Source organism: Oncorhynchus mykiss, chromosome 6 (genome assembly GCF_057628025.1).
Source record: "Oncorhynchus mykiss isolate SJ-2025 chromosome 6, ASM5762802v1, whole genome shotgun sequence".
Classification (NCBI taxonomy): domain Eukaryota; kingdom Metazoa; phylum Chordata; class Actinopteri; order Salmoniformes; family Salmonidae; genus Oncorhynchus; species Oncorhynchus mykiss.
The window spans coordinates 30677455-30693381 of NC_143027.1; the positions used below are offsets into that span (position 1 = coordinate 30677455).

General features: G+C 45.5%; 1 protein-coding gene across 50 annotated transcripts in view; it reads left to right on the top strand.

Annotated features, from left to right (window-relative positions):
• The window catches only part of LOC110525713 (ankyrin-1), a 73037-nt gene that overhangs the window by 4918 nt on the left and 52192 nt on the right, over nt 1–15927 (top strand). For 16 of the 50 annotated variants that reach the window (XM_090237582.1, XM_090237613.1, XM_090237583.1 and 13 more), the window contains exons 2-10: nt 6758–6892; nt 7226–7327; nt 11127–11225; nt 11942–12130; nt 14274–14372; nt 14927–15112; nt 15246–15344; nt 15455–15553; nt 15710–15808. In XM_090237582.1, coding sequence (XP_090093708.1) covers nt 6758–6892; nt 7226–7327; nt 11127–11225; nt 11942–12130; nt 14274–14372; nt 14927–15112; nt 15246–15344; nt 15455–15553; nt 15710–15808 — 1107 coding nt within the window. Of the gene's footprint in view, nt 1–1711; nt 1883–6757; nt 6893–7225; nt 7328–11126; nt 11226–11941; nt 12131–14273; nt 14373–14926; nt 15113–15245; nt 15345–15454; nt 15554–15709; nt 15809–15927 lie in introns of those variants that run through there. The other 34 variants (XM_090237605.1, XM_090237624.1, XM_036979836.2 and 31 more) reach the window with 7 other exon arrangements.

Sequence of the window (15927 nt, forward strand, 5' to 3'; positions counted from 1 at the left end):
GATCCTCACCTTCGTCTTGATCATGTTGAGGGAGAGGTTGTTGTCCTGGCACCACACTGCCAGGTCTCTGACCTCCTCCCTATAGGCTGTCTCATCATTGTTGGTGATCAGGCCTACCACTGTTGTGTCATCGGAAAACTTAATGATAGTGTTGGAGTCGTGCTTGGCCATGCACCCCTGAGGGGTCCCCGTGTTGAGGATCAGCGTGGCAGATGTGTTGTTACCTACCCTTACCACCTGGGGGCGGCCAGTCAGGAAGTCTAGGATCCAGTTGCAGAGGGAGGTGTTTAGTCCCAGGGTACTTAGCTTATTGATGAGCTTTGAGGGCACTATGGTGTTTTGAAGCCACCGGTCGGCCATATTGGCACTTCCCAGTAGGAGCAATCCTCTATAGAAATTAGTGGAATTCTACACTATTTCAAATAAATTTATTTTCTTGGTGCAGTGGGGAGAGTAACATTAGTAACCTCTCAAAATGATCCTTTAAGGAAAATGCTTTTTTTTTTTATGGTTTATTTTTTGGTTTAGCTCACATAATATAATTTTTAAGTATGCATTTAAGGTGTTTGTAATAAAATGAATGTGGCAAAATCTAATGTAGACATGAATAAATATAGCTTCCAACACAGGATGTTGGTGCCACCTTATTTGGGGAGGACAGGCTTGTGCTAATGGCTGGGGTGGAATAGGTGGAGATGTAGGCGCGACAGCTTTACCACTATGCTCTGTCAGTCATCTAGTGTATATATAAATCTTTGAGCTAGACCCACATCCATCTCTATCAGAATGGGTTTGTTAAGATTAGCATGAGGATTTACAAGACAATAGAGGATTGTGTGCGTGTGCGTTTGTTCATCCGTGTCTGTGTGTGTGGATTTGTGTCAGACAGGCTAGTGAGCGAGTGAAAGTTTGTTTACACTGAGAGTGGTCTTACTCTGTGGAAGTCTGGCAGGCAGGGTTTGGGTGTGGCCTACAGAGTGCCCCTTCCACTCTTATCTGACTGCACCAGACATGTGCCTCTCCCTAACACACACCACTACAGTCCAGACTATCTTACTCATCTACAGTAGAGAGGCCAGATACACACCAACATAAACACACTGTACTGAACAGTAAAAAAATTGAATACCTTGTGTAATTGACATTCAACCAAGTTATTGACCTTGACATGGAGGGCAACTGTTAGTGTAGGGATAGGTCATGTCAGACCTCTGTACTTTCCCTGTGCTGAAATGACCCTTTGACATCTGAACTTTGCCTGAACTGGGCCAAGTTGGCCGATGTCCACCTTGTAGGAGTGCATTCCAGAAGGTAAAGTGTGTGTGTGTGTGTGTGTGTGTGTGTGTGTGTGTGTGTGTGTGTGTGTGTGTGTGTGTGTGTGTGTGTGTGTGTGTGGTGTCGTGTCATCAGCTGTTTTTGCTCAAACTGTGTTGAAAAGATGTTCTCTGAGTCATCAAGGCAGTGAACACACAAACACTCACCATCAAACAAATGCCACTCTGACCAGCTATGCACAGTGTTTGGTTGAATGTCTAGCACCCTGTGCATCGTATGTGGACAGCATATATTTGAGGCTAAGTAGGTTTCTACATGTCTGTGCACACGCACACACTCACAAACACACACACTATATGAGTATCTATTTCTGTGAGGAGGGTACCCCGCTACGGTAATCTTAACCCTGGTAACAGGTGGGTTTGTGGGTACGACAGGAAGAGTGATTGGGGTGTATTAGGGGGGTCAGTTTGTTGTACTGAAGAAGGCTGGAGGGAGGGGATTTGGGGGGCTATCGCCTTTCTCACAGTGGGAGAGACAGAGTAGGCCATTAGAGGAAAGGCCAGAGAGGAAAGAGGCCATGGCTGACGAGGACAACTCTGTCACTGTAAGTAACTCACTGCGGAACTGAAAGAGAGGTACACAACACTGGTTGCTTATACAACCATATAGTGTTGCTGTTTATCTTCCATAGATAACTAGCTTGCTAAACGACGATGTATGCAGGCCGGAGGCTCCATACAGAGGGTGTGACGGAATTGCGGAGCCTCCGGAGGTTTGCTAATGCCAAATCAACATTTTCCCTTCACAATAGCTCTGTTCTGTTCTGCGAAGCGCAATAAGTAGGAATGCACTGACTACTGCAGAGGCCGCATCGCAGAAAAATGCTGTGTGGCCAATACAGACTGGATTGACCATAAATCTGCTTTAAGTGCTAACAAGTGCTAAGTGCTGTTTGGTATTCACTCCAAGATGACTGTCTCAGCCTCAACTTTCCACATGGGACAGCAGTTGATCAAAACTGTCTTTAGCGTGTATAAAAGGACTGTGCATGCGTAAGTGTTGTGTAAGTGTTGTGCATGTCTGTGTGAGTGTGCATTGTTCAAGGTCTTGTACATGAGAAAGTAAACGTCTCGCATAGAGTTTCCAGAGTGACAGCGTGAGGGTGTTGACAGACAGATGGAGATGATTAAGGATTGAGGAGAAAAGTGATGGAACGCAAGGGTGATCAAGTGGAGGGAATACGTTTTAGGAACAGGTAGGCCTATAGAGAGAGTCACTTATTTCTCTTAGACGAACTACATTTCCCAGAAAGCATCGTGGCTTTTCCTTCAACTGGGAAGGAACGGTGGTGTTAAACAAAATTACATGAACTCTTAATAAGTAGAAAGTTGGAAACATTGTGACTTTTTCCCTTGACGAGTCTAGTGGCTGAGAGAGAAGTGGTTGTCTGTGCTCAGGCTGTGGAGTTAGTCATCACACTCAAAGGCCTACCGGTCTGTCGCAGGGAAATGCTCTGAAAGATTTGCTGCTGCATACAGCTCTCTCACTTTCTCAGTGATCCCCCTCTCTTTCCCTCCCTCTCCCTCTCTTTTTTATGCAGTCTTTTCTTTGCACAGAGCTGCACCACTTGCACTAGTGCTCCGTTGATGGGTGAGGGTTTGCATCATTAGTTGCCATGCCCACGGCTTGGGCATGTGGGTCCTCATTCTCTCTGTTACCACTGTCTCAAAGGAGGGTCATTTCCAGTCACTACTGAATGGGGGCCAATGTCACTGTGGCAGTGTGTGTTGTGTACTTGTGTTGAACACATTTTTGAGTCACTGTGTGTGGTCGCACATGCTTGGGTGGGTATGTATTTTCATTTCTAAGCCTAACCAATGTGTGCAGTGTGTATGTTTTTGTGTGTGTTTGTAATTCTGTAGGTGGCTGGGACTTGGGATATCACAAAAAGGGTAATGATGGTTGCTCCCGATCTTATTCACATTAATTCATCCCTGGCCATGCTTTGGTCAGAAACCAGAGAGAAAAATAGGGATGAGCGAAGGAGAATGAGAGCTGGACAGCTAGACAGACGGAGTGATACCACATGTAACGACCTAGACAGACGGAGTGATACCACATGTAACGACCTAGACAGACGGCGTGATACCACATGTAACGACCTAGACAGACGGAGTGATACCACATGTAACGACCTAGACAGACGGAGTGATACCACATGTAACGACCTAGACAGGCGGCGTGATACCACATGTAACGACCTAGACAGACGGAGTGATACCACATGTAACGACCTAGACAGAAGGCGTGATACCACATGTAACGACCTAGACAGACGGAGTGATACCACATGTAACGACCTAGACAGATGGAGTGATACCACATGTAACGACCTAGACAGACGGAGTGATACCACATGTAACGACCTAGACAGACGGCGTGATACCACATGTAACGACCTAGACAGACGGAGTGATACCACATGTAACGACCTAGACAGATGGCGTGATACCACATGTAACGACCTAGACAGACGGAGTGATACCACATGTAACGACCTAGACAGATGGAGTGATACCACATGTAACGACCTAGACAGACGGAGTGATACCACATGTAACGACCTAGACAGACGGAGTGATACCACATGTAACGACCTAGACAGACGGCGTGATACCACATGTAACGACCTAGACAGACGGAGTGATACCACATGTAACGACCTAGACAGATGGAGTGATACCACATGTAACGACCTAGACAGACGGAGTGATACCACATGTAATGACCTAGACAGATGGAGTGATACCACATGTAACGACCTAGACAGACGGAGTGATACCACATGTAAAGACCTAGACAGACGGAGTGATACCACATGTAACGACCTAGACAGACGGAGTGATACCACATGTAACGACCTAGACAGACGGAGTGATACCACATGTAACGACCTAGACAGACGGCGTGATACCACATGTAACGACCTAGACAGACGGAGTGATACCACATGTAACGACCTAGACAGATGGAGTGATACCACATGTAACGACCTAGACAGACGGAGTGTTACCACATGTAACGACCTAGACAGACGGCGTGATACCACATGTAACGACCTAGACAGACGGAGTAATACCACATGTAACGACCTAGACAGACGGAGTGATACCACATGTAACGACCTAGACAGACGGAGTGATACCACATGTAACGACCTAGACAGACGGAGTGATACCACATGTAACGACCTAGACAGACGGAGTGATACCACATGTAACGACCTAGACAGACGGAGTGATACCACATGTAACGACCTAGACAGACGGAGTGATACCACATGTAACGACCTAGACAGACGGAGTGATACCACATGTAACGACCTAGACAGACGGAGTGATACCACATGTAACGACCTAGACAGACGGAGTGATACCACATGTAACGACCTAGACAGACGGCGTGATACCACATGTAACGAACTAGACAGACGGCGTGATACCACATGTAACGACCTAGACAGACGGAGTGATACCACATGTAACGAACTAGACAGACGGAGTGATACCACATGTAACGACCTAGACAGACGGAGTGATACCACATGTAACGAACTAGACAGACGGAGTGATGCCACATGTAACGACCTAGACAGATGGAGTGATACCACATGTAACGACCTAGACAGACGGAGTGATACCACATGTAACGACCTAGACAGACGGAGTGATACCACATGTAACGACCTAGACAGACGGAGTGATACCACATGTAACGACCTAGACAGACGGAGTGATACCACATGTAACGACCTAGACAGACGGAGTGATACCACATGTAACGACCTAGACAGACGGAGTGATACCACATGTAACGACCTAGACAGACGGAGTGATACCACATGTAACGACCTAGACAGACGGAGTGATACCACATGTAACGACCTAGACAGACGGCGTGATACCACATGTAACGACCTAGACAGACGGAGTGATACCACATGTAACGACCTAGACAGACGGAGTGATACCACATGTAACGACCTAGACAGACGGAGTGATACCACATGTAACGACCTAGACAGACGGAGTGATACCACATGTAACGACCTAGACAGACGGAGTGATACCACATGTAAAGACCTAGACAGACGGAGTGATACCACATGTAACGACCTAGACAGACGGAGTGATACCACATGTAACGACCTAGACAGACGGAGTGATACCACATGTAACGACCTAGACAGACGGAGTGATACCACATGTAACGACCTAGACAGACAGAGTGATACCACATGTAACGACCTAGACATTGAGCAAATGAGTCCTGAGGAGTGTGGGAATAATTGATAGCAATATATACTGTAGATAGACTAATGGTGGGGGAAGGAGGGTTTGCCGCAGTAGATCCTCTCTCTCCCTCATCCAACTCTTCCCCCCTTCTCTCTCCCCATCTCCCACTCTCCCTCTTTCTCTCTCTCCCTACCTCTCTCCTCATCTCCCTCTCGTTTTCTCTCCTCATCTCCGTCTCTCGTTCTCTCTCCTCATCTCCCTCTCTCTCCTTATCTCTCTTCCCCTCTCCCCATGTCCCTCTCCTCATGTCCCTCTCTCTCTATCTCTACACCCTTTTCTCTCCTCATCTCTCTCTCTCCCCATCTCTCTCTCTCCATCTCTCTCTCTCGCTCTCTCTCTCTCTCTCTCTCTCCCTCTCTCTCTCTCTCTCTTCCTCTCTCTCTGCTGCTCCCTCCCTCTCTCTTCCCCTTTCCCCATGTCTCTCTCTCTCTCTCCCTCTCTCCATGTCCCTCTCTCAGTCTCTCCCTCTCTCTCTCATGCCGCATGAGTGATCTTGTTTCAGCACCCCTGTCTGAGAGAGGCATGAAGCCCCCAGACACAAACAAAACAGAGACTAAAACAGGGCCACACCATGTGTTAGACCATGAGCCAGGGCATTCACTAAACACACACCCTACCACCCCAGAACACCAGCCAGACTGCCAGCCAGATCACTGGGCAGAGCAGACACACACTCTACCATCCCAGAACACCAGCCAGACTGCCATCCAGACCACTGGGCAGAACAGACACACACCCTACCACCTCAGAACACCAGCCAGACTGCCATCCAGACCACTAGGCAGAACAGACACACACCCTAACACCCCAGAACACCAGCCAGACTGCCAGCCAGACCACTGGGCAGAGCAGACACACACCAGAACGCCAGTGTGTCCCCTGGTCTCATCTCCTACTGTATGTGAGGAGGTAAAGCAAGTCTCAGATGTGAGAGGCTCAGAACGAGGCTAAGGTTTGCATCCTAAATGGCACCCCATTCCCTATTTTTGACCAAACACCTATGTAGGGAATACTGTAGGGTGCCATTTGGGACGCAGTTGGTTCAGGGGGACGGGAATGGAGCCTGGTACAGAGGCTCTGTCTGTCTTTATGTGGATGAAAATCACCTGCACCCCTTCCTTTAGGGTCCCCAGCTGCCAGGCCTGCTTCTGATTGGCCAATGGGAGGGGGCTGGCCCAACTGTCCTATCCTGTTCAATAACAGTGTGGAGGGAGATGAAGGAAACACCAATGGAAAGCATTTATAGTCTTGTACTGTCTGTATGTATTTTGACTTTGTATGGTTTTGATTTGAATGAAGGTTTCTGACAATAATATAAATATCTCTCAACCTCCCTCTGTCTTCCCTTGCACCTATCTCTCCATCTCCCTCTGGCTTCCCTTACACCTATCTCTCCATCTCCCTCTGTCTTCCCTGACACCTATCTATCCATCTCCTTCTGTCTTCCCTTACACCTATCTCTCCTTCTCCCTCTGTCTTCCCTTACACCTATCTCTCCTTCTCCCTCTGTCTTCCCTTACACCTATCTCTCTTTCTCCCACTCTATGTGCCTCTCTTCACCCCCCTCTATCTCTCCCCTTTCTCTCCCTCAGGCTGATGCTGTCACTAGTTTTCTGCGGGCGGCTCGTTCTGGTAACATGGACAAGGCCCTCGACCATATAAAGAACGGCATAGACATCAACACAGCCAATCAGGTGAGAGAGCTGCAAGGCCCGTGGCCAATCAAAATGCTTGTGGAGAGTGCATTAATACATGTCTCCAAACTTTGAGATTCATTTTGGAGTCACCAGGATCAATGAAAGCCTTCCTGTTTGTAAAAGTCTCAATCAGCTAATGGAACTGATTTATTACACTCTTTCATTTCATTTGTCCATTTCCGTTGGCTGTGGAACTAGTATTTCACAATGTTGGGTCATCATACTGCAGCGCTAGAATAATGCATGAATAAAAGTATGAAAACAAGTATAAACTGTATAGGCACATTAGATCAAATGAAGATGAGTCATCTTTCAGACCATGTCAAAACGACAGCACACACACACACACACACACACACACATGAAGAGTCTTATCAGCAAAGTTCAGATGCAGTGTTATGAAGGGAGAGCAGGAATGGATAGAGGGAAAGAGAAAACATGGAAGAGCAGGAATTGGCAAGAGAGAGAGGAAAGAATATTTTAGAGTCACTGGCTAACATTCATGTTTTTTTATCATCCAATGCAGTGCAACTCTAAATCTAGTCAGTCTACTGTATCTTAGTCTAGGCCACTCTGACATTGCTCGTCCATATATTTAGATATTCTTAATTCCATTCCTTTACTTAGAATTGTGTGTATTGCGTATATGTTGTGGAATTGTTAAATACTACTTATTAGATATTACTGCACTGTCGGAGCTAGAAACACAAGCATTTCGCTACACCCGCGATAACATCTGCTAAACATGTGTATGTGACCAATAAAATGTGATTTGATTTTTGATTTGACTTGTAGGTTATCCCACAAACACATGTTACAGAAGCAGTCTAAGAAACTCTTATGTTGATAAAATGCTGAGTGTTTCTGTGAGATGGATGTGATGCACTGGTGTACTGCACAACACCAGTTTAAAGCTAAGACAGTGACAACAAATATTGACATAGTAAAGTAAATGAAAGCTGGTAAAAAACAATGTAAAGAATATTTCATGTGGAAACCCTGATATTAAACACCAATGGTATTCAGTTGATGGTTTATTTTAACTGTAGGACAATACTTTGTCATTCCATTTTCTATTTTAAAATAATCTTATTAATTATTTCATATATTTTAGATGTGATAAGGCCAGAGAGAGGGCCAGAGATAGTCACAGATGTCTGTGATAATCTGAAGTAAACCCAAAAGGGCCCCTAGATGTCTTGTGATAGATGACAGAAAATCCTTGAAAGATACCAAAATTCTGATAGTTTACTGGTACATTTTGAAAGTTTAGTGTAATTTACCCTCCCTTTGCAACCCTAGACATGAACCTTCTTATGATGGGATAAAGGACCGCCATTTTGGTCAACCGTGGTTTGCCAGTGCTGTGATAAGATGTTGTGTAAAATAATACATTTTAAGAATTGATCTGTAATGTATGTTTGTTAGCTAGCTAGCCAGTCAGTTTTAGAGGAACTATACCATAAATATTTCAAATGAATAGCGGTACACCACTGATGTAATGATCCTCTCTGTTGGACTGAGGTGATTGACTGCATCCCGAATGGCACCATACGAGGCAGCAGGTAGCCTAGTGGTTAGGAGCATTGGGCCAGTAAGTGAAAGTTTTGAGTCCCTGAGCCAACTAGGTGAAAAATCTGCCAATGTGCCCTTGAGCAAGGCACTTAACTCTAATTGCTCCTGTAAGTCGCTCTGGATAAGAGTGTCAAGGTAAATGTAATATTTCCCTACAAAATGCACTACTTCCGACCAGGGCCTATAGCACTACATAGAGAATAGGGTTCCATTTTGGACTCATCCATCGTCTCTCTCTTGGCTTGGAATGTGTTTGATGTGATATAAGCCAACAGAATATCTTTCTTGGCTCTGGGTCCAACTCAGTGTACAGTGTGTTCTGTTCTGCTCCAATACCTGCTGTGTGGATTGTCCCTGACTGTGTGTACTGTATATCATTGTTTGTCCTGAATGTGAATTACTGTGTGTAGTTATTTTTGTGTGTAAGATTTAAGTGTGTGCGTGTTTGCATGACGTGTGTGTGTGTGTGTGTGTGTGTGTGTGTGTGTGTGTGTGTGTGTGTGTGTGTGTGTGTGTGTGTGTGTGTGTGTGTGTGTGTGTGTGTGTGTTTTGAGGTCCAGGTAGCCAGTCTCTCTGCAGTAGGTGACAGGTGGGGGATTCGGGGGAAGGTGTTAAATAGGGTAGGGTTTACTCCTCAGGCCCATCTCCTCCATCCTGCCTGCTTTACCCTGATGGCTGCTCCTATGGTGGCCAGAGACAACTATGCTGTGAGGGGGATGAGGTTGCCTATAGGCCATACAAACAGGGCAGCAGTGTGTGTGATTCTCCAGCTCATTAGGCCAGCTTAGCCATGGTTTGCTAAACACTCTACCTCTGTACTATAATGCTGCCAGCGCTAATGCTACAATCAAGATTAGCATCAAACACATTCCCAGGTTAAACGTTCATAACGAACATAGGATTCAGTACATGCATACAAGTAGGTGTGAAGAGACCTCAGGCTGCTGAAGAGAGACACCCTGTGGACAAACAGGAACCCTACAGCCATATCCAGTACATTTTATCTGCAGTCTCAGGTTACCATTGAAAGCCATTCTCCTTCGAATCATGTATAATGCAATGTGTGTCATTTCAAACCAAGTCTGTATTAGTGTTTTGGAATTGTCTCAAGTGTGTTGAGTGGGGTTGTGAAATTGGATGTGATATTGGTTATGTGTTGTGTGTGAGTGTGAGTGTCTCCCAGTGTGTTGTTGTTGCTGCTGTATTTGTTGTTGTGCAGAGTGAGGTGTCATTCTGATGGAGGTTAGGTGGAGGCTTGGCTGTGGCAGTCGTGTCTCTTGTACCCAGTCTGAGTAGATACGTCTGCCATGGGCTAGCTCACCGGCCGCCCAGCTGCACTGCCTCTCTCCCTACCCTCCCTCCCTCCCTACCTCCCTCCCTCCCCCTTCCTCTTCAACCCTCCTCCCCTCACACCCTCATAACCCCTCAAGTTATTTCTCTCTTACGCCGTCTACTTATTTTTTCCCCTCCTTTGTCATTCTCTTTATCCCCCATGCTCCATTTCCCATCTCTGCTTCTACCCCCCCTCCCCCCTCCCTCCCCCTCCAGTCTGCAGTAGAGTGATGGTGTGCTGTGGTCTCTCCACTCAGAGGATTAATATCAGTGGTGTGGGAAAGGTCCAACCTCACATGTCCTGTGTCACTGAAGGAAGGCTGTGTGAGGTCAGACCTATCTCACATAGCTCGTATTCTTCCCATCCCCGAGACCACCGGCCTGCCATCCCCCTCCCATCCTCTTCCTCCTCCTCACCATCATCATCATCATCATAATTCCGGCCACCGTTATTGCTAACTGAGCACTGTTAATCTCTAGTAGATACTGTATGTGTAGAGGCTGTTTGTCCTGACCATACACTACAGTTGGACTCAGTTACATACTTTTGCATTTTATACATCTAGGAAGAGCTGTATAATAAGCAGAGCAGTGTTTTGTCTGGGGATCTGATCCTTTGGTGTGTCTCAGGGTGCTGTGTGAGATTGTGTTCAGTGTGTGGGTTCTGACTTGTTGGTGTTATTATGCTGTGTGAGATTGTGTTCAGTGTGTGGGTTCTGACTTGTTGGTGTTATTATGGTGTGTGAGAGCGGAGTGTGTGATGGAGGCCCAAAGGTCTGTGTTTTTTAGTTCTGTGTGTGCTATGTGTGTAGTGTGTGTGTGTAGTGTGTGCAGTGTGTGTTAGGGACCCTACAGTGTGAGGTCTCCTCTTCTCTCTCTCCTCCCTCAGAATGGTCTCAACGGGTTGCATCTGGCCTCTAAAGAAGGCCACGTTAAAATGGTGCTGGAGTTACTACATGGAGGCATCGATGTGGAAACCCAGACTAAGGTACTCCCACAACCTCCTGCACTATACCACATTACCACTCATGTACTCCACAAAGCCTATGCCACCACCAAAGTACAATATACTGCATCCTCAAATGATTCTACTTACTGTAAGACTTCAATCAAACGCTGAGTCTGAAATAGCCGCTTGTCCCTTAGCCGGGCAACGCCATTCAGTTCAGCAAATCAACGGCTTTTTCAAATAAATGCTGGGTCTAAATGAATTGTTTACGAGGTTACCATGAACTACCATGAATTGTTTAGAAGATTTAATTCAGTAAAAGAATTATGGCAATCATCCGTTTATATCGCCAGTAACAAACTGCTAACTAGTGACCTCGACCTGGTGAAAAAGCACAGTTAAAGAGGAGAATAATTATTCTGTCAAATAAGTATTTTTTCCTAAATAAAGTTATAGTAAGACAAAGGAAATGTGACACAGTGTGTAAATGAGAACACATTACTGCAGGAAATTAAGAAATTGATTAGATTGCTAGAATTAAAACAATTAACTTACCAAATGAGCAAAAGCTGTGTGCATTAAGGAAATAGACGCCTAGCTTGTTGTGTTCAGTGATTTAAACAAATAAACGCCTGGGCTATGAATTGAAGTTTTACGGTATTAAAGCGTACTACTACTTACAAGTACTACACTACTTTAGATGCTTTCACACAAACATTATGTCTCATGTCTTCTCTTGTTCTGTGCCTCCACAGAAAGGCAACACAGCTCTGCACATTGCTGCCCTGGCTGGGCAGGAGCAAGTGGTGGCAGAGCTGGTAAATTACGGGGCCAACATCAATGCCCAGTCCCAGGTGAGACCCCCACCAGTGTCAGAAGAGACCCCGACCCCACTGGCAGGACCCCCTGCAGAAGAGCCACCAGCCACAACGGATACACATACAGTTAGATACAGTTATAATACAGTTATGCTGCATTATACTGCATGGAACTCAGGGTTTGGGGTCTGAATTTCGGAATGTATTTCGATTCAACCCATGAATTGAAATTTGAATTTGAATTAAAGGAGGTATAATTTAATTCAAAGAAATTGAACTGAGACATGATACACGAACGTCTCATTCCTTTGCCACATCTGCCAGTTATTACTAAAAAGAATAAAGATACCATTTCAACATAAGCTTGATTATAACTGACATTTTTCATCAGCATCTTGATTTGTATTTTTGTCATGAAATGTTAGGTAGTTCCCTTACATTCTGGAGTGTTGGAACTAATGGGACATTTATTCCCCCCCCCCCCCCCCCCCCCAGATAGTTAATAACATGTAAATAAATTATGAATTATTACAGACAACCTACAAAATTATCTTAGAATATTTCCAGACCACTGTAATTATTTAAAACTTAAACTTAAAAATGTATTTTTTCATTATGTTATACATAGTATAGTACTGTATCATACAAGATGTCAAAATAAATATTTGTATAGTGAATTGTAGCTATTTGAATTTCATTGAATTTCCTTCAATTGTACTTAATTTATTTCAAATTCAATGCAATTTCTGCTTCCTGTGGGATGCGCCCAATTCAATTCAAATTCAAGTATTGCTGTGAGCAGCACTGAGAGCAGCATTAACAGAGTCTGAGTAATAGAAATAGCACCTCTTGGTCACTCGTCGGGCACTCTGGCAATGAAATGGGCAAAGGCCATACCTTTAAGCATGTTTACCAATTGCACGTTTTCCAAATTGCACGATTCTACCTCTAATACGTGATGAGGTATGTCTACTACATGCTACCATGCTACTGCCATAGACTACTGTCCCTTCCAACTTCATGTTTACCAAATTCCATTCCCCTAAGTCCCATGGTCCAATAGTTATAGCCTACAGTTCACATTAGCGCCTCAGTAAAGGCCATCTTTAACCACAACACATTTTCCTTAGCAATTTAGCTAGGGACTAGTTCGGAGATTCTACAAATATTCAGTGAATCATTTTAGCATTAGCATTACACTAGCACTTTTTGGTCAAAGTCACATGACCTGTGTTTTCCATGTTCCATTTTAAGATATCAACACTGAACTTCGTACATATCTTCAGGGACATGTTGTCAATCACCTGTACGAGTTGGATTTGATAGTTTGGGCAAATGTTTTGAATGTGTTTTGAATGTGTGCATGGTTTTAAATTAACTGTAGTGCTACATTACCTAGGGGCCAATGAGTGCATCATAGGTACGCATGATGGGTTCTACCATCCTGCCAAATTCTACAACGTTTTACCCATGTGTTGTTGAGATATTGACCAAAAGGAAAAATGCACAAAGAAGAACACTAACAAAAGCAATAGGGTTCCTGCACCTTTGGCACCAGGATCCCTAATTAAAGAGAGCTATTTTCAATACAATTCAGAATTGACCCCAACCCTGATTGAGTAGAAATAAAGAAAGAAAGTCGCACACTCTACTGTATATATGCTCATGAATTTGTTGGGAGCATTTATAGTGCGCAACTTTCTTTATTTTTACACAGTTTCAGTTTACTATTCCATGAGTCAGCACCTCTACTAACATTTTTGGGTGTGCATAAGCTCCTGCATTTGGCCCAACTCCCGATTGAAACATGATGTCAGGCCATCGTACACTCTTAGAAAAAAGGTGCTCTCTCTAACCTAAAAGGGTTCCCCGTAGGAAAAATCTTTGCAGAACTCTTTTTGGTTCCATGTAGAACCCTTTTGGTTCCAGGTAGAACCCAAAAGATTTCTACCTGGAACCAAAAAGGGTTCTCCTATGGAGACAGCCGGAGAACCCTTTTGGAACCCTCTTTTCTAAGAGCGTATTAGCTAAATGCAACTCTGTTAATATCTGTCTGCCTTCTTGTCTTTCTGTGTGCTTGTGTTTCCTCTGTGTGTGTGTGTGTGTGTGTGTGTGTGTGTGTGTGTGTGTGTGTGTGTGTGTGTGTGTGTGTGTGTGTGTGTGTGTGTGTGTGTGTGTGTGTGTGTGTGTGTGTGTGTGTGTGTGTGTTGCTGCTGTGTTGTGCTCCTTCCTGTGTGTATGTGTCCATGTGTGTGTCTGTCTGTAACAGAAGGGCTTCACTCCGCTCTACATGGCCGCACAAGAGAATCATCTAGAAGTTGTGAAGTTCCTTTTGGAGAACGGGGCCAATCAAAGCATTCCTACTGAGGTAACAGCCAATCAGCAGATTCAGGGTTGCAAAATGCAGGGCCTCCCGAGTGGTGCAGGGGTCTAAGGTACTTATCACAGTGCTTGACGCGTCACTACAGCCCCGGGTTTGATCCCAGGCTGTGTGACAGCTGGACATGACCGGGACACCCATGAGGCGGCGCACAATTGACTCCTTGTGGCGGGCCGGGCGCCAGCAAGCTGAAGTATACCATGTTTTGGAGGACGAATAGTTCTCGACCTTCACCTCTCCAAGTACGTTGGGGAGTTGCAGCAATGAGACAAGACTGTAACTACCAATTGGGGAGAAAAGGGGGTTAAAAAGGGTTGCAACAAATTCCCAGGTTTTTCAGGAATCCAGGTTGGAACATTCCCGGAATCAGGAAGGTTTAAGCAGGAAATTATTCATTTTCGAACATTACAACACACCTCCTGTACTATTCCCTGTATCGCTTATCAATCATTTTGACTCTCACTGTCCTTCCCTTCCCCATCTGTCTCTCTGGTCACTAAACCTTTCTTCGCCTCTGTCTCCGCTTCTCTCTCCTCTTTCAGGATGGCTTTACCCCTCTCGCCGTGGCTCTTCAGCAGGGACATGAGAACGTTGTGGCCCTGCTCATCAATTACGGCACCAAGGGCAAAGTTCGCCTCCCAGCGCTGCACATAGCAGCGCGGAACGATGACACGCGCACAGCTGCTGTGCTTCTACAGAACGACCCCAACGCAGACGTCCTGAGCAAGGTAGGTACTCACCGTGTGTTTGTCTTCACTTAGTTTAGTGTGTCCCAGAGCGAGTGGAGGAGACGATGCTTTAAAATTAGAACACATCAAGGCCTTCAGTATAAGAGCTCTGGTCTCCTGTGTGTCCCTGCAGACAGGCTTCACACCGCTTCATATCGCTGCACACTACGAGAACCTGAGCGTAGCCCAACTGTTGCTCAACAGAGGAGCCAATGTCAACTTCACCCCTAAGGTAAGTCTGTTCCCCTCTGCCCTAGCATCACTGACACATTGTATTGTTACCAGTCCCTCAACGGGTCTCTTTCTGGTCTTACTGCTTATCTCCTCTGTAATTCTCTCTAGAATGGCATCACACCTTTGCACATCGCATCCAGGAGGGGGAATGTGATCATGGTACGACTCCTGCTGGACCGAGGGGCACAGATTGATGCCAAGACCAAGGTACTGCACTGCATCCCCTTTGTCTCTCTCTAGTCTCTAGTGTCAAGTCCTGTCCTGTTACACAAATGATACTATATTGCTCTAGACCAGTGGGTAACTGTCCTCTCTCTCTCTCTCTCTCTCTCTCTCTCTCTCTCTCTCTCTCTCTCGCTCCAGGATGAGTTGACTCCACTGCACTGTGCAGCCAGGAATGGACACGTGAGGATCATTGAGATCCTGTTGGACCAAGGGGCTCCCATCCAGGCCAAGACCAAGGTACACCTAACGCTAACCCACCAAGGCCTGATCCCTGGACAGTTGTGCTCAAATACTGCATGCACACAACACAACAAGTAATGGATTGCATCATCCCTCTCTCTTTCTCTTTCTCTCCC